This window comes from Vollenhovia emeryi, unplaced genomic scaffold (genome assembly GCF_000949405.1).
Source record: "Vollenhovia emeryi isolate VEMERY1.0 unplaced genomic scaffold, V.emery_V1.0 DF939130.1, whole genome shotgun sequence".
Classification (NCBI taxonomy): domain Eukaryota; kingdom Metazoa; phylum Arthropoda; class Insecta; order Hymenoptera; family Formicidae; genus Vollenhovia; species Vollenhovia emeryi.
This window is the reverse complement of record NW_011967236.1, coordinates 702,404-727,237: the sequence shown is the minus strand read 5'-3', so window position 1 is coordinate 727,237 and position 24,834 is coordinate 702,404. Positions and strand designations below refer to the sequence as shown.

Below are 24,834 nucleotides of genomic sequence, written 5' to 3'. Positions count from 1 at the left end.
ATATTCTTACATCAGGATGCCTGCTATCATTCTCTGACGACATTTCGCGTCTGTCCCTCCGTCTATAAGACCGATAATGCAGCCTACCTAGTTTGCGGCAGTCCCCTCCGACTGGAAGAAATCGTTACCGTCTGCGGCCGGCGGTATGTAATATTCACGACGAAACTTCCGCCGCGCGTTCGCGACTGTTAGGCCACCGCGATGTAAAGAATGATTTTCTACTAACCCACTTGATCGGATCTATATATACAGGCGTTTCTTGTTTTCCGCGCGTTTAGTCGCTTCCCGTTGACCGAATTACAGAACTGAAGAACTTGCAAAATCCAGCAGCCGAGTTTATTGCCTTCAATAAACGAGTTAATCACCAATTAGTGTTCGGAGAATAGATCGGCGCGTCGATTGAGCGATAATCAAGCGTATCTAGATCGCTAATAATGTTAAAAGAATAGGAGGAAACTTTAATTAAAGCTTCTGCTTTAATTGAAACTTTAATCGTCCTTAAAAAATTAGTTTCATTTGGAAAGACTGAAACTCATCTTCTACAATTATCTAACTGGCTCTAGAATGTATTCATCTCTTTAACCCCCAATCAGATGTATTGAAGTTGATAAAATCGCCAACTGCGTTTCCCTTTTTGATTCACCATCGCCATGATCGCAAACTAATCGAATGAACGGGGACTCGAGCTCAATGACTTTTCGATTTCAATCACGAAATGACGGAGGATGGTGTTAAAACCAAACCGTCGGTGACCGTGCAAGGTTTGGCAGCCACTTGTTGAGTAATCTACTTAGTTCGATGGGCAACCGGCGTAGGGAGGGATCGGGAATGACACGACGAAAAAGGGAGGGGGCGGAGGGCTGAAAGGTAGGAAGGGTGTCACTTGGCGCAGGCATCTTCATTCCTGTTAACTCTTAGTTACCGCTGCTTCTCTGTACAGCACATTTATTGCAACGTTCTCAACTTTGCTACGCGGGACACAAAGTGTCGCAGAACTAATCCTGTTCTTTCGCAATTATCAATTCTTACGTCAGTTCGATCGATTCGCCTCAAGGAAGATTATTTACTAGGATATAATTAATTCATTAAATATTGCGTAGTGTTCTGTTACAACAAAATCCACTTGTAATTGATTGAAATATATAGAAAAATACACAACAAGTGTTTGTATAAAAGTCAAAAGAGAATAATTCATAAAAACTCTCGCTCCCCACCGCCTACAGTGGAGAAGGCTCGCGACTTTGTTAAGAAAATCCCAATTCTAAGTTAATAAAACAGAGAAACGAAAAGAGCAGCGATAACTTTGTACACACCACTGCGTCCCGTAAAACAAAATTGTTTTACGACAATATTATTTTGTAACGGTAACACAAGAGAGAATAAATAACATTTAGGGTCGGTATTGAATAAAACTTGGCAAATGGTCAATATCAGAGAATTTCGATATTGAGCAAATTATATTTAGCGTTTAATTCATCGAATATAGATTCATCTATACACGATGTCTTTATACGGCAGGTACCTTAGAATCACTTACAAAGCGATCCATCTTTGCGGGGATGGAAAAATGAAAAAAAAAAGAAATCGCGAAAGAATATTCCTTGAAAATATCACTTCGTCCCCTAATGCGGTGTGCAAAGTGGCCCACGCAAGCTGCATCGCGGAAGCCGCACTAATGACCGAGGATTAAAGCCGTCGTATTCCTTCCACTTTCCCTCGCGCTTCCGCGAACGCGATTCCCAGTGGTCTGCATAAATTTCTGCTCTGTGGTTCATGAAAGCGTCCGAAAATATCAGCCGCCCACGTGGTCAGCCGCAAATTTGCGAGAACCGCGTGACGGATTCCGCATGCATGCCGAGCTTCGTGCCGAATTATGTAAACGTCGCAAAGTGGCATTCTTTCAAAGAAACTTGGCCAAGAGTAGACTCGTAGTAAAATATAATAGGAGAAGTCCGATATAATGCATTTTCATTGTGTGTCAAAATTAATTTGTAAACGCTCGCGAGAGAGCGTATTCATTTATCAATATATTCCAATATTTCCATATTATTCAAGTTCTAGCGTAGTTGAATATAGATTTCTAACTTTAACAGCGCCCCATCACAAAAGATATGGTTATCGGCATAATCTAACATTTCCGTATTATAGACGTTCTAGTATCTGAATTTAGATTCCAACTTTGATAATGTCCGAAACTTTCAAAGTGATATCCGACTTTAATGCAAGTAATACAGAATCTGTCGGCATTACTGATTTAAATTTGTCTAATGGCGCGGAAATTCGAAGCAATCTATGAAGAATACACCTTGCATATTTCGAGCTAGGTATGGCCATGTATTTCATTCATGATCCGCTATAATATATGATAATGTTCGTATTAAACAAATGCAAATCGAAATCGGTTGCGCTATATTTTACGATAAACGCGGAACAAGAATTCCAAGAGAGAGAGAAAGGCAGAGTGACAGAGTGACAGAGTGACAGAGTGACGGAGAGACAGAGACAGAGAGTCTAAGGAGTTAAAACGGCCCCTGCCGTTTCCGCCGATTTTCTCGCGTTAGAACCGCGTGTCGCGAAAAGGGTCGCGTTTGTCAACGAGAGCTTGCGGGTAGTTACAGCCGCGTGACAATGGTGTCACGTATGCCCCATAACCGCGCGATGCGTGCGCGTGCATGTCGGGAGGAGGGGAAGGAGAGGATACAAGCGTGTCACGCTAGGTAATGGACGAGCATGGTGAGTCCATTAAGAAGTAACCGTTGTTCGTCTAACTGGTTCGATACGGCGAGCGGGGTGGTCTATCCGCTCGTACACGCGGCGTGCGTGCGTGCGTGCGCGTGTCTGTGTCGCGCTTATAGCACCCTATCGAGAGAGAGAGAGCCTGACCTAGCCTATAACACATAACCACGGCGAAGGGGACGATTCCGCTGAGAAATGTTCCTATCTACGCCTGCGATAAAAACGGGAAACGTGCAAAAAAATACGCCACTTGCCTGTACACTTATCGCGTAACTTTCTTTTTTCCCGTACGCGGCATACATTTCTCTAATCAACGATTCCTCGATTACGTCACGATAGTCAGATACCGCAGGCGCAAGCATATTACGTGATAAGACGACGTCCTTTTCTTAATAAAAAAAAAAAGATACTGATTTTTTTATTCACTTATTTATGATAATCGTTATCCTTTCACGGCGAACTTTAGAGTGGATTAGATACGTCAATGTATAAAGTCCATTTTTTTATCGTAAAAAATTTTTAACGCGCACGGCGCACGTGTAAGAACGAAAATCTAACTCGCGCAAAATGTTAGACGCGAGCTAATTGATTTGTCAGAATTAATAATCGTGTCGTGTTTTTATCGAAGTGCGGGATCGCTGTCTCTATATCTTTCGGATTGAACGTTGACTTCGCTACACACCTGTAATCGGAAGTGCTTCGCAATTAGCGAGTATTCGTTTCTGAAGTAAAACGTTCTCTAATGATAATCTGCGTTGTGGAAGGCAACGCGATGCTACGGCGGCTAAAAAGTTAAAGAGAGAGACTTCCGCGTAGAATGCTACGCGCCACTTTCGAGACGATGCCGGCGACTCGCAACTAAACATTAATCGATCGTTATAAATCCCGGAACGTATCGGGGACATAAGATGTTACTGTTCGCGGCTGCACGCACGGGATGGCGCATTCACATGTTGAAATGTTAAACTGGGTAAAGTGATACCGTGCCAAGTAAAAGAGAACTTTTCTCTCCTCACTATATTCCACAATTTCTCTATATTCTCCACTATCTGTAACTTTCCCATCTTTTCCTATTAACCCCTTTACATACGTCCCAGCTGCACACGGTGTATATAAAATTAAAACGAGAATCATTTGTTTCTTTCCATTGTCTATTGTGTACTCTTCTTAATTTACGTCGCGGAAGAAAAATATTAAATAGCACGATCTAACGTTTCCATATTATAGACGTTCTAGTATCTGAATTTGGATTCTAATTTTGATAATATGTCCAAAACTTTCAAAGTGATGTCAGTGACCTCAATGCAAGCAATATAATTTAACGACATTATTGATTCAAAAAATTAATTGGTCATCACAGACTACTTGTTCTTTTATAAAGACCGTACGCGAAAGTATCAAAATAAATGGTTTAGAAATGTGTCGTTTATGTTAGACAAGTACGCGAGTGAAATTAAATCCTCACGGTTTGAATAATAACAGAGTCAGTTGTGAAACGTACAATAAAATCGAGTCTTTAATTATCGACAAGCACCGAGAAGGAAGAGACAAGATGAGTTTGTTTACGACGACGCAAAATAAATTTCTGTCGTCGGAACTGGATGCCCGGAATCTTAACGCAGCTTGAAAATTCTACCGAAAATACAATAAATACCAGCCCGACGTTTGACACATGTTTAGGTCTATGAGCTAAAGATGACTCGCATTCGAAACGCATCACGTTCGCTCCATAACATTTTCCAAGCGTCAAAGCATGTTCTTCCTTCTCGACGATCATCTTTACCACTGCGACGTAACCCAAGCCACTTCGTGTCAGCGACGAGTCAGCGTAAAAACCTATCACCTTACCCGCCTCTATCTACATCCGACCGCCTTTTATCACGTCACGGAAGACTCCCGCGAGTCCTGCGAAGAAGACTTAAAGCGAGTTCGTACAGCACATTTTCGATATTAATATTAGAACTTGGAGCGCAATCCAATCAAAAAAGGACAAAATCGGACCTTTATATCCGACATTTTTAAGCTGTTTAGTTATCGAAACATTGTGGTCGCAAAAAAAAATTGCGATAAACGACAAAAGAAGTAAGACTATTTTCGAAAGTCGCTCCCATTTTCTTTGACAATTAAAAGAATTAAAATAAGTAATTCTTTAAAATAAGCAACAGCGTGCATCAAGTCAATTAAGCCAACGCAGTTTTAATACACTACTCAATAAATTACAGCTCGCGCGACTGTGAATCGCCGTGAAGGATGATTACGCATCTCTATGAAAATGTGGCAATTAGATGACGCTCAGACCTCTTACATGATGCATAAAAGCGAAAACTTGTTTATTCAATGCGCTATGTGTGTTTCACTTGGGATGAATATCGAGAGCGAGCCCGCGTAAACTCGCCCTTGTTTCTCTCGCATGAGCCGCCTCGCGGAAATTTTTCACGTAAAAGGCGCGGGCGTAAAAGACGACGTAAAAGTTGGCCGCAAATGCCGACGCGCCGTGTACGAGGGAGGCCGACGTGTCGTCAACACCGATTCTAATTTAGATAGTCACGGTTAACCACGTGCTGACAATAGCTCGTTTCGGATGATCTCGATAAGCTCGCGCGCGCGCCATGTCGCTCCCATTGCGGAAGCGGCTCTCGGCCCCGACATTTTTCGCGATCACCGTGCACGTTGTCGGGAAAATTTTCCGAATTTTCGTCATCTTGTTCGCGGATCAAATTTCTTTCCGCTTTCTATATTAGAAGAGATGGTCGCGGAACTACGAATCAGCCGGACTTCGTTGACATTTTTCGTGTGAATGCCTTTATTACCTTTGATACCATTACTTTCCTTGTTAAAAGGATAAAAAGTTCATTCGGAAATATGACAAAAGTTGGTTCTTTTTATAAATTTCGTTTCTCATTATATTGTTTCATAAGATAAATTTTTTACGCCCGGTTTTTAATTCTCTGGTTAACTGTTAAGAAGTTAGCCTCTCCATCTTTTTCCGTGTTGCTATCTAAGAAGAGACTGAGAATCGACTAACCTCTGGTTAACAATTAACCAGAAAATGAAAAGCCGGGCCTCCCCGTCACGTATCCGTAGATGTAAACATTCTTATTATACGGATGATAGATATTAAGATAGTTGTGCAAACTTTGACTTGTAATTATTATTACGCATTTATGCCGCGCTAATTGCAGGGTGTTCCTCAACTATAAGCTAAAGACGCGTATCGCGTAGCGTTCACTCAGGCCCGTAACTGCGCTTACACGCATACCGATCTGTTATCCGTTAATTATAATAGCTCAAGAGATATTAATCTTTACCGCTGAGCTAATTCTGGTTTTCGGTTTCTCATGTACGGGCACACCATATACTTATCAAGCTGATACGAACGAGTTATTAGTACTTTTTCCCTACCACGTTTCGCAAATAATAATTTATTTTCACACATGTACATATAAAGAAATGTATATACATATCAAAAGATGCATCTTGTGCGATCTTTATCGTCTACGGGATACACATACCTTGAGAGAATTTGAAGGTACGTCGCCGCTACGGTGACCTATAAAATACAAAATATATTCGCATTACGACTATATTTAAGATAATTAACTCATTACATTCTACGAGGCCCTTACGCGCTTTTCTGTTTTAAAGTCTTGTAACACGGGTCTTGATGAAAATTTTTAGACCGTAATTGGTATTTGGGAGTAAAAAGGGTTGCTCTTTCTGAAAATCTAGTCGGCGATGGGATGGGATATCTAAAAAAAAGGGAATATAAAGGTCGAAAGTGAAGGTAAAAAAAAGTAAGTGACCTCTGCCTTTTTACCGGCAAATATTCAGCTAATCAATACATAATTTATAAATAATTTCGCTTACTTTTTTAAGGAGAATAAATATATAATTATTATTTAAGTGATCTGTAACAAAATATCCTCAAAAAGGTAGACGAGATCATTTATTAATTGAATACTTTTTTCACTAAAAAGGCAGGGGTCACTTTTTTTTCACCTCCACTTTCAACCTTTTTCTGATATTCTATCTCATCGCCGACTAGATTTTTAGAAAGAGTAATTTTTTCGCCTCTAAATATCAGTTGTTAAAAATTTTTTGATTAGCACGCGAGTCACGGGGATTTGAAACAGAAAAGCGCATAATATTTTAGAAGATAATTTTCAGAAAATACTTCTTGCATGCGTAATATAACGATTAATTTCACAAGTAATGAAACAAATTATAAATTACTCACTCCACGGTTGTTGCGACGTTGCCCGATGCCACCGAGGCCTGCTCCTCCTCTCAGATTTCTTCTGATTGCAATCGCACAACACAACACTCGCGGAAACACGGTTATTTACGATTTGCACGACAGGTTACACCGCACTCCCGATGTCGTACATACGCGATGCGTATTTTATTATATCGTAACTGAAGAACAATGAACGAAATGAAAAATACATGTAAAATAAAGGGTACGTTCAACTCGAAGCAAGTAATAAGCTGCGCTTTTTCTTGACACACACGCCACGCAAATCAACGGAATCGCAAACGACGAAGGAAATTAATCACTGACACATAAACGTCGTACCGAACCGACTAATAGACCCGGGTCAAATGGCTAATTAATGCGCGATGAGCCAACCGTTTCGAAAATGTACAACCAAAATTCACACACGTAATACGCACACGTCGGTGTCGCGCGACACGTTTCGTATATAAAAGCCCGAGGAGACGCGCGTTGTTAATAAACGCCCGATATCGCGGTTTTCCGACGCGTAAATCACACGTGAGATTTAAGTTAATTGATCGCGGTATCTCAAGGAGTGACGACACGACACGCGGAACTACTCGCGCCGGCTATGTGCTCCGCCCGAGTGCCGGCAGGCGAGTGATATCGCGTTGACCTTGCGTACACACGCCCCGCGCCGTACGCCACAACAAAAAAACCCCAACGGCTGTGTGCCGCCGAATTCCTGGAAATATTTAACGCGTTATAAAACGTTTTTGTAACGTTTTTGTAAACGTACCTTTTCGCACCGAATGTTCCTTGCCTACCAGCGAGCGGCATTCCTATCATTTAACTGTTCACGTTTCGACGCAGCGGTGTGTAACTCTGCACGCTGTTGCCCGATATTGTTTTTAAAACAATATCGCAAGCGACAAGTTTGCAACTTACTCTGCGAGCAACAAATTCGGATGTTTCGAGAGCAGCCCGATCAGTAAGTAATTCTTATTATATGTGCTATATATGTGTAGATATAATTTTTCCGCTAACTTAGTCACTTTTTAAAGAAATTTGTAAAGCAGCAAATTATTTTTTGGCAACTTTTTAGCAACAAACGAGCAACAAATAAATATGTTAATTAGGATTAGTTCTGCTCATTTTATTGCGCTTATAAAACGTCCAAAAATATGATGGACAAGTCGCATTTAAACCAGCGAAAATTCAAAACGAGTAAAATATATTTAAATCCAAATATCAAATTAAATAAATAGTTACCCGCGTAAATATCGCAGAAATAATAATTCACTTTCTCTCTCTCGCTCTCTCTCATAGTCCTTGCTTCCTATTTTAAACTTTACTTCGAGCAAATTATGCAAATACTTATTTCAATAAAAAAGCATCGCAAACAGAAAACCAAAAATCAGCATTACCTGAATTACAAAAATTAATAACAAACGACAGATCGGCGCGTTACAACGTAGATACGGGCAGTTGCAAATTACATGCAATATTGTTTATTAACTTTAGTCATTTAACGTGAAAATGACAATGATAGTGTGATATTTCTTTTAATATTTGCTTACTATTTTCTCGATAAAGTTTTGCGAGTTTAATGTGAATTTCCACAAAGTATACTACATGACAGAATATACATATATAAATATACATCTGTGATGCATATCTGTTTAAAGAAATTTAAAATAAATGTGTTAAATTCGCAATGTTCGGTGTTCACTGCCTACCGTGCCTGAAACCACCGCAGATAAAACGCCTCTTCGAAAAGCGAACTACAGGCTATAATGTTGACGCACGACACCCATGTACAGTAAGCATTATTAGCATGAGAGAGATAAATACTGATTAAGGTTTACGATACAGTGCATGGAATGATGAATGGTCAGGTAGTTAATCGCCAGCTGATTAAAGCGCGCAACTGCCTCTCTAATCCACGTGGACAAGCCTGCACTTTAGTGCATCGAATTATTACGTAACGCAAAATCTAATCAGATTTACACAACGTACAGTGATTATATCAATACATACTTATTATGTGTAATTATAATCGCGTATATCAAGTATCTCAATGCGAAGATTGACGCGCTCTATGAGCTCGTAAGTGAAAGCACGTAAATAATTAAGCACGTAATTATATGCAGCGTTGAATTTCAAATCTAATGAACCAAAAGAAAGCAAATTCACGGGTGTCTTAAAATCTTTTTTCCGACACGACAAACTATCAACATTTTTCTTTTATTCCAAGACTCGTAGGACTCGCGAATTTTATATCGGACGAGAGAGAGGTTTAAGTTGCTCAAGAGAGATCTCTCCAAGATTCTTGCTCCGAGATCGTGCGAGGCCGTCCCAAATTTATGCAGCGAACCTTTGCCCGCGTCAAAACGCGTGTAATCGCGCGGCTTTAATGATGAGCGTCGCGGTCGACTGAAGTTCTAGAACGTGCGAGAGAACGGCGCGCATCCGCGGCGCAAAGTCACACCTCACTGCCGACGCAAAGTGGACTAACCCCTTAATTGGAAACGTTGAATGAATTCGAGTGCGGTGGGGAAGGAACGAGCGCGAGACGGGGAGGAAATGCGGGGCAAGGCAATATGACTGCCATTGTTGGAAACTGTAGCGCTCCGATGCCGTACAGGAAATCCTCGCGATGCGCAGCCACCCGCGCTCCTGCACACGCTCGCTCTCTCATTCACGTGTTCGTCAATGACTTTTTGTTTTTGCAAGCAGCTCCGCGAGCCGCAGCAGTCATACCTTTCTCTCGCTCGAAACTGCTGAAATCATCTCGAAACTGCTGGGGGGGGAAAAAAAAGAACTTTTCTCTTGCCGAAAAAGTTCGGGTTCGAATCGTGCGCGCGGTGTTAACACGAAAATATACGAGTTGCATTAAAATGCGGTGCTGGCAGCGATCAAAATTAATATTTGCAGCAATAACGTATTACGGTTATAGTCCGGGCAGTAAAGCAAGTCATATTTACCGAGCGATCGTACTTTCGAACGGGAATATAAGATTTATGAAAAGAAACCGAGTGAATATAACGTGCCGCACCTCTGCCGCGCTGCACATAAAACTTAATCGTGCAATATTTATAAGAACCTTAAAACGAAAAATGCGGCGAAGAAATCGCTTGTTTGCATCGATTAAGATTGCCTACCACCTCGGTTTTTTTTTGGCGATACACTAATTATCGTTGACAAATGCTATTTCTTATGGTCGTCGTGTCGTTTAATTGAATTACTTAGCCGCTGCAAATACGAAACGCAGCGTGAATTTTAATCGCGTACGTTGGCTTTCGTCGCTTGTCGCGCGCTTAACGATGTTATTTGGTGCTGCTCGAACGAACAGCTTATCAGATGAAGGGATTTAAAGAAGTGACGATAATATTAACATCGGTGTTTCACATATAGTTTTACATATTGCGGCAAACCGATATTTTTTACATTCCCTGATTAAATTTTCAATATATTAATCGCTAATGATGGAACTTAAGTGGTTTGTTTGAGTAAAGACTTGCAAATATAAAATTGAATTATCCAGAATATAAGAAAAACTCTAAGTAATCTCGAATTTTTTGAAATCACTAAAGTAACTGGAAGATGCAAAAGTTCAAAATTTAGCGAAATTTATAATAGTTTAAAATAAAAATTTAATTTGATTCAGTGAAAAATTGAAATATCCACGTAACAAACTTCTTGTGACATAATATATTAATAATAAGCTACGTAAATCGGATTAATTAAGATAATTGTGACAGTTGCGACAAACGCAGCGGCATAATCAATAATTATTAAATCCCCGCAATCTCGCGATATTTAAAGGCTTTTTATTTTCTGTATCTTGATCGATTTATCGCAAAATATTCTCACGCTTATTAGCACCAAACTGATTGACGTCGCAATAATTTTTTGCCCTTTTACCCGCCCATTCGTCCGTCCCTCGAGAAAAGCTCGAGGGCCTTTCAAGACTCCTTCGAAAGAGTTGGAGCATTACGCGCCCATTGGAAATGGAGTGAGAACCGTCGTGGCCGATTCTATTTTAGCGCGATCTCGAGATTCACGTCGCGCGTGGCCGCCGCCGCAGCTACGAGCGAGTCGGCGATCGGCGCGAGTTAAAACGCATCCCAGACTCGGCGAACTGCGCGAAACGCCGGGGCTCAAAGACTGCCCGATAACGAACGTTATCGAGCGACACGTAGCGTAAACATTTATGCTCGCATCAACGCGATCCTCTCGCGTCCCGTCCCCGCTGTCCGCCCCGTCCTCCTGCTCTCTACCTTGCAGTCTCCGACGGCCGGTGCCCGGACAAACGATACGAGCAGCACGTGCGTCCGACAGGAGAAAACGACGAAGCATCTGGCGCGAACGACCGCTGGCAGGACGGCGGGAAGGGGGGCGGAGCGGCGCGGTGGGAACGATGCGCTGGATGCACTCCGCGATGCACTCTACTCCGCGCCCGTCGTCGCGGACGGATTCCACCGCGATCCGGAGCATGTGAGGCATTGGATGCAGCTGTTATGTGTATGTAAACGCTACAGTATCGCAAAACGGAAATGTCGAAGGTAATAACCCTCGTGGTTCTATTATAGGACAAGTGGCCGCTACCCTATTATTAGCCATTACGGAAAACTGCAATCGTAATTCCGACGCGGGAAGGGATCCGCGTCTCCGAGTTCCCTTATCGCCGGCACGAAGTGGCGCCTCTCCGATCTCGCGCCTCTTTCCGCTCTTTTTGTATTATGGATCATTTTCAGACGCCGAGTTCTAAGATGACAGCTCCGGGCTTTCACAGAGCGCGCGACGCTTCCGTAAGTTTTCAAGTAATAATGTTGACGCAATTACGAGAGAGAATCTGAAATTTCTTTGTAAACGAGGAGAACGATTTTTACTTGCTCCCGCACGTATAGAGGATTATTTTACCGGCAACCAGCTGCTTCTAACGTTAACGTAACGGCCAGTGTACGCGTGGAATGCGAGTGTTTCTGTTTCGCGAGACAAAAGCATTGTAAAAATCGCCACGTGCAATCTGGGAGAAATCGCGATTGCGCTAAGTAACGTCGGACAAATCGTAATGCAGCTTAAATGCCTGATGCACTCGGCGTGGAGGCACTACGGCGAATTGGAGCGTGCGAAGCAATAACGGTGTAACTTGAATGCGAGCGTTTCAATTTCGCGAGACGAAAGTGTTGTAAATATCAACTGTGAAGATTATCGCGCGCTATTTCAGACAGATCGTGACATTATTAAGCGACATCGGTGGCAATGCAATTCAAACGATGCGCACGACGCACTCCATGGCGCATTACATTAATTCCAGCGCGACAGGCGTCAAACGTAAACACAAACGTAAGAGAGAAAGTGAATTGAGCGGATAAATTTTCAATAATAAAGGACTAAAGGGAGATTATGTCAGCGAGAACCTCGTGTGTGTGTCTCAATAAAATTATGCTAATAAAAATTGAGTTAATTAAAACTGGTTTAAATAAGAAATGCCGTTTTTTTTTCTATTTAGAGATTTATACGACGACATTCTGGACGCGCTAGTTTCTTTTCAAGGTTTATGACACGTTTTTCCCCGAAGCTATTTCTCTTCTGAAATTCCATTTTCCGTGTTCGATCGAAACGGCCGATAACAAATCAAAGAATTGCTGTAATAAATCGCAACGCAGGTCAAGTCCGCAACTCGCTCCACTTTTCCCATATAACCGCGTTAGTTGTAAGGAAGAATTCGTTGATATTTAATAAAGGCGAAGGGGGAATAATATCATATAAATATATAGAGGAAAGTCTCCTATTATGAGATAGCTTTCTAATAGGAGACGGCAGGTTTTCAGCACCCAATCTCTTTTCGCAACGATTACACAATCCAACGATTAATTTTCCACCAGACAGATTTCGCTCCATGAGGGCGATAAATTTTCACGGTGGAATCGACTGATGGTATTGAATTAACGGAAACCCCGCTATCCCATATTAGGATCATCCTGTCTCATAATAGGGGGCTTGCCTCTAAATCCCGAATGTAACAAATAAATAGTGCGATATCTTCTGTTTAGCAACATGCGATTTATCAGTTGTAGCTTATCTGGTCTTGCCTGAGGAACGGAATACCAAAGATCAACGATAAACGCATATCGCCACAGAACAAAACGAATATTTTACAATCGTATATATTATAATTCTATAAGATTTATGAATAACTATAAATGTGTATAAAAGCGTTGTGCAAGTGAATTTACGTAACAACACCTGTATTTTTGTCCCAACTGATATTCGTGCATCGTCTCTTTCAGGCGTTTAACGTAACAACGCTGCGAGGAGCACGTGGCGCATTTATTTATGCCGCACTCCGGCCACATGCACACCGCATTGCACATTATACATCATACATATTCAACGGCGATTAATCACTGCTATCTATAAAGTTGACTACGCGACACTTTGTATATTAATAAATACGGAAACGCCAGTGAAACGCCGCTTCTCTGCCGATTTTATCGAATTCAGTTTGCCGTCTTTTTTTGACGCGGCATCGCGACGTTATGAATCGCCGATCTGCATGACGCATATCTCGTCTATTTAAGAGTCTTTCGTAATTTCCGACGTTACACGTGATACTTTCTTTTTTATCTCCGAGGAGCCTTCGGCTTATCTCTCGTCGACGCATATGAAGTTGGCAAGAGCGCGAGGAGGGGCGGGGGGACGAGCGGGAGGGGAAAAAACCACGGTCGTGACGACGGTTTGCCCGATAAGGGAAGAGGCACCGACTGTTATGAGATTCTTTCTAACGTACGCGTATCGGCACAAGGCGCCTCTGTTCGAGATCCGCGAGCCGGCAAAACGAGATGCTCGCGGATAAGAGTGTTCGTCGACCGTGCGAACGACTGCCGGTGCATACATATTCAAAACCACGCTCGCCGTCCGTTCCCTCCGTACTTCCCTCCGCGCGCGGAAGTGTTGCAGGATATACAGGATGTCCCGGAATTACCGTCATTTCTCTCGACTACTGCTCGAAGAATTGGAACTAGAGAAGAACGCCTGTTTTAATATCGGAATATCGACAGCTCCCCGAGTAAAATACGAAGCCGGCACCGTGGGACCGCGGTAAGTGAAACTTTAAACTTATTTAGATCTTATTTGGATCCCTGAATATTTAAATCCTGAAATTCGCGAGTGCGCACGCATAGATTCTCGTCCGCGGAACTTTTAGAATAAATTCGCAACTCCTTCTGCAACTAAATTTTTACCTCCACGGGACGACGCTGAATAGTTTTATCAGGTAGAAAGAAGAGAACGGCGATAAAAGTAATCGATGTAAAATTATATTATGTCGAAGGAATATAAAACACACACTTTCGAGACATCCGTTTTCCCTTTTCTTCTATCTTTGCGTAGGAAAGAGAGTCGGCAAGAGATCTCATTCCATAAAAGGAGAAAAGAACCATTTTGCTCCACTGTCGGCTCGTAATAATCAGATGCGGAGAGCTTTAATATAAAATTAAACGTATGTTTGTAATATCAATATACACCTATTATAGGAAAAGCGTCTGGCGATGAAGGCAATGGCGGAAACGTGACGATAAACCGCCGGGAGGCAAAAAATATTTATTAAAGCACCCGCTAAATTGTAAACGACATCCATCTGCGAATAATATTTCTGACGCCGCGACAGTCCGTGTACTCGTTCGCGAATGCCCCGGCCGAAATTTGCCATACCACATCGGGCTGCATATTTTGCTGAAATATAGCGGAAATAACATTTGCCCGCGCGCCTGATCAAAACAAACTACGACTTGCGTTAATATTTCAGGAAAATAAAAGAGAGGATATTTATTTTGTTCATCGATATTTTGAATTTTCCCAATTGTAGAGAGCGACGAAACTTCACACTCGCAGTTGTTGACAACTGTCGTGCGATTTAAAAGCACTACTGCTACGATTGCAAAATCATTCGATATTGATGAATCGCAAAAATAGATCTTATAAATCATTCAAATTGAATACATTACGGATATATGCGTAACTTCGCTGAATATAATTTCGCCCGATAAGCAACTATTATAAATAAATCCCATTTTTGTTTCTCGTCAAACGTGCGTCGCGATAACGCGAATGAATTACGAAAGAAATATGGCACAGAAGCATCCGAAATTCCCCGTGTTTTCACTCGTTTACGGGTTCTTTGAGCAATTTAAAAATAATTTTGCTTGAGCATTAATTCGATTAAATTGGAGTTGCAATCGTCGGCGGCGCAATTGAGTTGCCACGCACTTGTTGAAATTAGCCTAAAAATACGTCGAACGGGAGAGACACATATCCATACGAAATGCGTCATCCGCGTTAATACACAACGTAAAGCCCGTCCAATTCAACCCAGACCTACCTAACGTACTATTTATAATCCGCTCTAGAGTGGTACTAATTGGCGTTGTTTAGGGATGACGACGTCGGTGTGCGCTGTGACTAATCGACGGACGTCTCGTTTCGCCCCACATTAAGCTCGCGCACGCGAAGTGGCGCGTGACGGATTATTATTGTGATCTAATCGCTAGATGCATAATTCGCGATAATGACAAATCAATCCAGTCATCTGGGAATAGGCGAGAAAAGCGCGATCGACACTTGCAAATGAAAGCTACTCCGGTTAAATACACGCAGGCTGCGCTGTCGCGGACGAATGTCCCCCTCGAGAAATAATCGATGGCACTTTGTTGCAAATTTCGCATAAAGAGAATACACCTGAGGCACAGATCCTCAGCGGTGAAAGATCGACTCGCACTCTGAATTACCGAGGCATTATTTCCACGGGCGGTTAAGTTTAATGTCTTCTCATCCGAAGTACGCGGGTTAACGTGCCCGGTGAAATTTGTCGGCGAATTTTTGCCGTTATTTTTCCGTGTCGGCTCGTGGCTCTATCTCCGTCACTATGCCTGGTCGCCCATTAAAACGGCCGGGTGCAATTACGTTTAAAAATAGCGAGAGAGTCGAGAGTAGAGTCTGTTGCGCTCGATTGCATCAGACACCACGACGACGACGACGACGAAACGGACGGTAGCGGAGGAAACAACCACAACGACGACGACGACGAGGAGGAGAACGAAGACGACAACGACAACGAGGATGACGACGACGACAAAGACGACGACGACAACGACGACAGAGAAACGTCAGAGGTTTCGCTCGTCCGCACTTTGCGATCGATTTGCTACGAGAGTCGATAGTGTGCTCGCTCATGTTTGGCATACCATTATCGTGAATCGCAAAAAAAGGCAAAAGAATCGATACTAACCTCTAATCTCGCATTTGTTATATTCCATTTTATTCGTTATTTTCCGCTCGAAACATTGTTCAATGAAAATTTATTAGGAAGAAAAGATCATTATGCCAAACGTGACTCGCAATAAGATAAAAACCTGTCATTTGATGTTTCTTACATTTGACAAAAATCACATCAACTTAATTTTATTAAAACACACATGCATATAAATATATAAATATTTATATATGTGTGTGTGTGTAATGTTTACATATGTACACACACATATAATATATAAAACGGAAGCAAATATGTATCACACCTCCTGAATATTACGTGTGTTCTTTTAATTAAGTAGTTAGCTTCCGAGAAAATTAACGAGATAACATCGCGAGCTGCTCTAATGTATCGAGAACGCGTTTGTGCCCAAGCCGCAATTCCTTAGCTACGGCGCGGTTGTTGTGAACCCCGTGCATTAATTCTCGGCGAGAGTGACGAAAATCAGGCGTAAACTGACGCGTGCTTGTAAACCCTGAGTAGTACGTACATTGTTTCCACAACCTCTGGACCAGTCCCAAAACGTTAAGTCTAATGTTTAGACCGCCGAAGATGTGGCGCTCGTTAGAAAACACGCTTATACGTGGCCGCAAATTTCAAAACGCTCTTGGCCGAGATTTACGCCAGGCTTGATTTTTTATTTTAACGCTCCTGGTATAATAAGGTAGACAACGTGACGTACGTACGTCGTGCGTCAGTCATCAAATTATTCCGGAAATCACGCGTTAATGTTATATAATTAATTAAACGCAGCATTAGCTCCGCATTTACCCACGAGTGAATATCTCTGCTAATTTGAGGTGAAATCAATCACGTTGAGGAACAACATTGCGTTAATAGGAATTGCATTTTACAAAGGTGGTTGTGGTAATATCGCCGTTATTTAGAATCGTTCATTCGTGAATTGATCTACTGCGTAATGGACAAAATAAACTCAATCCTAAAAATGTATAAAATATTTTACCAAACAAAAAGTACAAGGATAGAACGTGAAAAAGTGTTTTCCACGAGCTAAGATGAAGCAGAAGGGAATAGAAAATTACACAAATAGGAAACGTTCCTCCCGAGCTACTTGTATAATCGTCATTATGGATAAATGTTACAAAGATATTCAATTTATGTTCCACGTTGCAAATAATGTAAGCGACAATTTGCATCGGGCGGTACCAGCGGTACGCAGTCGAGCCATGGTATCATTCAAACACACCAAGAAAAATATTATTCCAGCCGCTATTGGTTTTTCTGAACCGGATATCACATTGCCGGTTCAAGGCAAAAAGAATAGCGCGCAAATTTTACATACACACTTTCGCTTATTATGTATCATATTTCTCATGTATGTATCAAGCGAGATCGCGCGTGATTTATCAAAGTTTCACTCACGCGAAATCGCAATAATTGTTCAATATCTCCGAAAGATATTCGCCCCTTTTGTAAGTTTATAACAATGCCGCTAATTCAGGAAAGCTTGAAAATGTTTACATAAACGTCGTGGAATTCACAACGATCTTTTATGCGTGTATACAATAATTGTAGAAAATTTTATTATACAATGGAGAATTGTAAAAAAACCCAATTAATTATCTTATCGCACGGAAACAAGAAATTATCGCAACGTGGTGGGCAAAGCACAATAATTAAAAGAGTTACGGACTATTCCCAGAAAAAGTTGATTTGGAATCAGACTTTAAAGTCAGAATTTCAAAGAAACGACTCCTTTACCTTAACCAAAATTTTATTTCATCGAGACTGGAAGTTCTAAGACAATCTACATTCATTTCTCTTCAAATCTAGCAAATATTTTAATAGAAGTAAATAAATATTTAGTAGATTCAAAGAACCGCGATTTCAACGTATCTCATTTGTTTAACCGAACTAAATCTTTTTTTATACAAAATGTATTGTCTAATATAAACCTCGACGTGGCACACAAGGCACAATCCGATGAAGTAACAAAGGCAACTAATGCGCCCAGCTCGATTGACCTCATTCGAGAAACTACGCAAGATATATTTAATACAAAACAGAGAGAAATAAGAGAGGAGACAGAAACCTCAACCGTGAAACGCGCGTCTTCCAATTATGTAGAATGTAAACGGATAATTTACAAACTTCGCGAATGTATATAATACGCAAGCAACTTATTCAATGCAAGTAACTTTGAAAACGAAACACGGATTCTCTATGAGCTCCACTTTGCGCTATAAGACATAAATCTGATGCGAGCGAGAAGGAGAGAGAGAGAGAGAGAGAGAGCTTTGGTTACTGACCTCATTTTCATGTAATTTAGTACACAACCTTTTCAAAACATGACGGCGGGAGTGTAAATTAAACGAAAGTTGATCTGCTGATTCATGTTAGACCGGCAGCTTTTATCGCCTTACAACGCTCAGCGTGGGGTTTCGCGGACCCCACGTTTCGCTTGAAAAGTTACGTGTACCAACGTCCTGCGCGCCCGCAAAGTTTATAAAAGTTATTCGTCTACATCCTGTAAATGGCTTGCAGAGAAAGAGCGAATTGTAGCGCGGAAGGCGAAGCACGGAACAAGCAGGATGGCGAGAAACGAGAGAGACGGCGGCACGACTTACGCAACAACGGCAAATAACGCTAATGAGTTCGCTACTCGTATTCTTTCAGCAAGAAGCTCTCCTTGGAACGAACCCATTGCTGAAGAACAGTAGGAAAGCGAGCGACACGTTGTCGTATTTCTCAGGGAAAGAGAGAAAGAGGGAGAAAATGAGAGATTGCTTATTATATACATTTCCAATTCTATAACGTGATAGCTGTGTGTCTCAAACGTGAAAGGTTAAAAATGCAATAATATAGTATTATTCATTTATAATAATAACTGTACTTTATATGTATAACATTATTCTTGCGAATATCTTTGTTATACAAACTGTGGGTTACGAATATATTCGTTGCCAAGCAATTATCTTCGGATGAAGATCTTAACCCAAAAACGTTCTGCGCCATATATGTATAAATATATCAACGTGGTAAAATGTAACCTTTGCCGAGATCTCTGGCAGAATCTTCGATAAACACAACGCGCGAATGTAGGCGACGAGAGCAAGTAAGATTAGCACACGTGCGCGAACATCATCAAACCGATCTGATTAGATATCGCGAAAAAGCCGCGAACGCACGATCACCATAAATGTTTTGTAAAGTGAGACCACATGTTTCCGAGCGTCTCCGTTCGTTCATTTCGCAATAAGCTTCCTCTATGCAGTATTATTACCGGTATTTATCGTGTGTTGGTGAACGGGAGAAGAAGATTGAGACCCCTGGGACTTGGATTTCCCTCGTCTTTTTCGTGTCACCTCCTCAACAAAATCCAGCGGTATGTTTCACCCATTCGCTTCGGACAATAACAAAAACCTAGATAACACGGAGCTATCTGCATTTTATTGCTCGCAACATCAAAGTGTGTTAACAAATCGTATCGTTATTCGTCCGTAAAACGGATCTGGTAAATCTGCGAAAATCTTAATGATGTTACAGACACAAAAATTGACCGATCAATTTCCATCCGCTTCTTGTATACCTTATACCTTGTGCAAGGTAGAACCGAGTTCTATTATTCGAGCTTTCTCGTCATTCATATCTGCGTTTCCCTAGTATCAAAGAGAGATTTCTTTTAAATGCTTTGCACAGATGTTTTCCGCGGAAAAATATAGAGCCGTGGATACAAAGATTTTTATATCGCAGTTATGGGTGTAATCTTTTCAACTTTATACAGGGTGTTGTATAAATTTATAAAAATATCGACGCGGCAGCTTGTAACGTGCAAAATTAAGTTCTACCACTTTCACATATGATATGTCTCTTCTTACGTAAAAAGGTACTTCTCAGAGATGACGTATAGTAACGTTCTCTGTCATAAAACAAGGGCAACATGTCAAGTTGTAAAAAAATAGTAAAAAATACAAAAGTTTTATATTTTCCAGAATTTTAGAATATTCCCCGACTCGCTTTGCAAGTGATATTTTTCAGCAATATTTTCCACGATGGAACAAAGGAGCGAGCTGCAAAATAGTCAATCGCGACAATTTTCTAATTACTGTCGAAGTTCACCACAACGGTCGGTTGCGATGTTTCAGAATGTGTCTTTACAAATGGCGCCGATCTCTTTCAGCATTACAACAAAGTTCGGAAGAACTTTTTCCCAAGATAATGTACTTCACAATAAAATTTTCCTCGTATAAAAAGGTATTGTTGAGATACGTATTTTAATAAGGCGCGCCTTTTGCCACAATAAGAATTTAATTTTATCGGCTCGACCGCCGATTAATACTTAACAGTGGAAGTGAGACGCGCGGCGCATAATGGCATCAAACTTGGTTAAAGGGAAACAGTCGTCGAAGCGTCCGTTAGCGAGATTCCCGTTAATGATGACATTCCGCCCAGTAAAAAAAGCCGTTGTTCAACTCGTTGATAATGATACCCCTCGACGATGCTCGGCAACTCGTGAGAGAGATGCACGCCGACATATAAATCGGTAAATAATAACCGTGAAGACGCGCACGGAAGGGAACGATGCTCGCAATGGTCGGACTGACGTTTCTCGCGAACGGGACTTCCCGGGCATCGCGAGCGATTGTCAAATGCGGTTCGATTACGCTGCTACGTGTGTTTTACGTGATGCCACATACCTGGACTGGTCTGCCAAGATAGGCCGCCGATGAACATTTTCCTAGAAAAGAAAGACGATTCCATCAGGCTCGCTGTCCAGGCTCGCGGCTCGTCGGCGGAAGAGGAAGCGGACGCGGGGAGGGGGAGACTGCCGGCAGAGGGTAACTTCCGGTACTATTTTGCAACCCCCTGCGCAGTCTCCCGTCCTTGGCGGCAGGTGTCACCACACATCAACAATCGAACAACACCCGGTTTTCCTCTTTTCTCCTTTTCCTTTCCTTTCGCGAAACACGTTTCGTCGCGACGCGAGCCGAAGATTGGAACGTCCGATCGCGCGCGGAGCACGGAGTTACGCGACTTCTTCTCGGACCGGGCACCCTCGTTTCACATCCCTTTCCACTTGGCACGCTGTTTCCACACGTCGAGTCACAATACACACGATCGATCCGGCCGATCGATCCTTCTTTTCCCGCGCATCAGGAGATTCCATCGAATTTGCGCCGCCGGCAGAAACCTTGTATCTTATCTCTTTCGCAATCGATACGGATTAACGGGAAAGATAACGAAGGTACATAACACGTGCAGCTAGATGTAAGCAATGTGCGACGCTCTAGATGAATAATTCAGCCTGCTCTAACTCACTTAATAATCGTCGATACTTGAGGGATTATTACGGTGAAGGAACCGAATTGATATCAGAAATTCTTTAAAGTCTGCAGATCCCCGTGGAAAGTTTTACAACTCGAGTCCTGAATTAAACGGAATGCAAAAATCCAGGAAACTCTGACGATAATATTAATTACGTTCGTCCGGAACTTTCGCGCCGAGAAACAGTCGCTAGTAGCTCGAGCACGTGCCGCGCTTATCGATCACTGTTCCGGAAAGCGGAAAATCTGTTATCTGTTTTACAGATCGATGAACGATCCGCGCGATTGTCGGCTCTATATGAGAGCGCGACACGCGTTCGCTAACGAATTGCTTCACGGGGAATTCCGGTGTCGCAAAGGGGGCCCTAGAAGACTCGTCGCTATCGAGGTCGTCGAACGATTAAAAAAGAAGAAACGGCGACACCTAAGCTTCTTAGAGAGGCCGCGAGCGCGAGCCGCGGAATAAACGCGCCGATCCGGAAGACCGGCTGGCGTAATCCCCGAGGAAGCGAATTACGCTTCCCGTACGACAGGCAGTGACCATAATCGATCCACGTACGCGTCATTAATTAGCCGGCTTAAGTATCCGTCAGCGTGCGTCGATAAGGAAACGACCTCCCATCCTTTTCATTCATGATCCCGTCCCCTCCCCTTTCACCGCGCGGATGAGGAGCGGGTTCCCCCCTCCCCCCCCCCACCGCCGCTCGCTCTTCATCATCGTCGTCGCAAATAATCGCGCCTCGCATTATTACACGGTGAGATAACGCTCCCGCTTGGTGGACGTAATCACGTGGTGGCGCATTTGAACATCGATTTTCCGAGCCACGATATAGCCGTCTTCCTCCCACGCGCGCTCGCCCCTCCTGCCGCCGCTTCTCCCGCCCTCCCTCTCTCTGTCTCTGTCTCTATCTCTCTCTCTCTCTCTCGCTCTCTCTCTCTCTGCATTTCTATCCGCTTATCCATCTAGAGCTTCCGAATTGGAAGAATCAAAGTGGGCTACCATTTCCTAGCTCGCGATCACCGCGAGAGAGCTAAAACTGGTATCCATGCAGATAATCTTAGCGTGGCAATTACATATTCTCAATGTCGTTTATCATCGATGTCAGCGTCACTTAACATTTCAATTCTTCAATGAAAGCGATAAATCTTTTTACGAAAATGCAATTGAGATGTTATCACGGCTTAACTTTGTCCAAAGGATTTTATCTTAATTCATTTGTGTGTCGATACAAACAGCGAGATATGCAATCAATCGGCGTTTTACCGTTGAATTTCGCCTAAAGCATTTCGGACATGTCGAGAAGGCTCGAAAAAAAAAATCGTGCTTATATTTGCACATTGACATTTGCGCATAAAGAAACGGCGTCAAAACACTCGTATGCCAAATCTTGAGAAATTTGAACACGTGATTAAACATGTAAAGTTCCACAGTAACGTATTTCCATTTAAATTACGCCGAGATGTGCTCATACTTTTTATTAAGTATTTAAGTAACTGACATTGAGTCACGAACCAAAGGCTACACGAACCATGATAGCACAGTCGTGGCCATTTTCTTGCGAATACAATTTGCTTCGAAATTAATCTTTGATTAAACACGAAATTGAAAGTATACTCTCTAAGTTGTTAAAGGAATCGTGTGAAGCGTACTTTAATTAGCGAAGAAATATTAATGTCAAGTCGGAGTATTTAATAAATTGGAAAATATATTTACAATTTCTCACAAGTACATTCCTGTGCCCTGTCGATCGTGTATTGTGTATTGTGTATTACTGAGAACATGAGAATTACTACGTTTTCTCAATATCATTAAAGACGAAATTACCGACGAAGTGTGTAAAATACTGTAAAAAATGGAAAATTTATGATTTCTTTCGTATGAGAAGCGGCCACACAAGTAACAACAACACGCAATAACATTTCCCAAGAAGAATACCTCGCTATTCATGATTGTCAGTATAATCGAAGGTTCAATCATGTCGTTAAACAAAATCAAACGCCGTTTGACGAACATTGAATCGAGCGATCTAACGAATATCGATCAATTTCGCATCTATGCGCTAGCAATGGTCAGTAACGTAATTTAATTCAATTTATCAGACGAACAAAACTAAACGAAATGTTCTTCGAGCGTTAAGCATCTCATCGGACAAGTGTTGTATCGATCGCAGTGCGATATAACTAATACCAATCGATTTGTTATTTCACAGTCAGCATAATCGAAGATGTGGCCTGTTCAATTTGTCCATCACAACCGAAACTGAATAAAACTATCACGTATTGTCTGAGACAATCGTTAACAAACTTTTTCAATCGAACACGAACGATCCAACGAATAGAATCTACCAGACACCTCACTATCGCTTTAGTCAGAGATGTAATTAATCTGTCAACCACAAAGAAAGTCAAATATAATCATCGCGTTCTTCGTAAAATCCCAAGTATCGAGTATAAGTGACGTTAAACTCCAGCTACTACTAATCGCAAGAGAAAAATGTGTAAATCCAATTGAAAAGAGCACTGCACGTCGCATACGAGGACCACCGGTCCCGGTGCTCCATTTCGGGCGACCATCACGTGACAAGAGCCACGCGTGATCTCGTCGGAAAAAATCGATACACCACGTGGGCCGTCGCGAGGCGTGGCGCCTTGACGCGCGGGCATTCCATATCTCGCGTTCTCTTCGCGGGCCCGTGCGAAATGTGTTTCAGGCTGACGGGCAGATTCGAAGGTGGCGGCATCTCCTTCTCCCTCCCTCCCTCCTTCCTTCTTTCCATTCATCCGACTCTCTCTCCCACCCCCGTACCCATCCGCCCCCGTGTGCGACGCGGGGGTATATCGAACTCTGAAAGAAGGCGCCACCGGTCCGAGGAGAGGCACGCATATTCACGCGCCCGGCAAACATAAACACCATGCGTGTTTCCATCGCGCGATTCACGGCGGCATCATCGTCGCCGGAGCGGCCAAACCGAATCGGTCCGAGATCATAGCAAGGTATCGCGCGGATATCCATCCGTTTGGGAAGCGACCGACGTTAAACCAGAGCACTGACACGGAGAGCAGGATAACAGAAACACAAGCTTTTCCCAAGGACGAGCGAACGCCGCGCGGCATCAACGCACTGAGAACGAAAGCGCTCCATTTTCCCGCCCGTCGTTCCCCACCCCCTCTTTCTCCTTTCACACTCTCCCACGCACTCACGCATACACACGTCCTTACGCTCGCTCTCTCGTTCTCTCTCTCTCTCTCTCTCTCTCTCTCTCTCTCTCTCTCTCTCT

General features: G+C 42.5%; 1 protein-coding gene across 3 annotated transcripts in view; it reads right to left on the bottom strand.

Moving 5' to 3' along the window:
• LOC105568299 (RNA-binding protein Musashi homolog Rbp6) overlaps nucleotides 1-24,834 on the bottom strand; it is a 675,186-nt gene that overhangs the window by 618,733 nt on the left and 31,619 nt on the right. For 2 of the 3 annotated variants that reach the window (XM_012023847.1, XM_012023848.1), the window contains exon 1: nucleotides 20,930-21,995. The exons of the other annotated variant lie outside the window; for it this stretch is intronic. In XM_012023847.1, coding sequence (XP_011879237.1) covers nucleotides 20,930-20,993 — 64 coding nt within the window. In that variant the 5' untranslated portion in view covers nucleotides 20,994-21,995. Of the gene's footprint in view, nucleotides 1-20,929; nucleotides 21,996-24,834 lie in introns of those variants that run through there. 3 annotated transcript variants of the gene reach the window in all.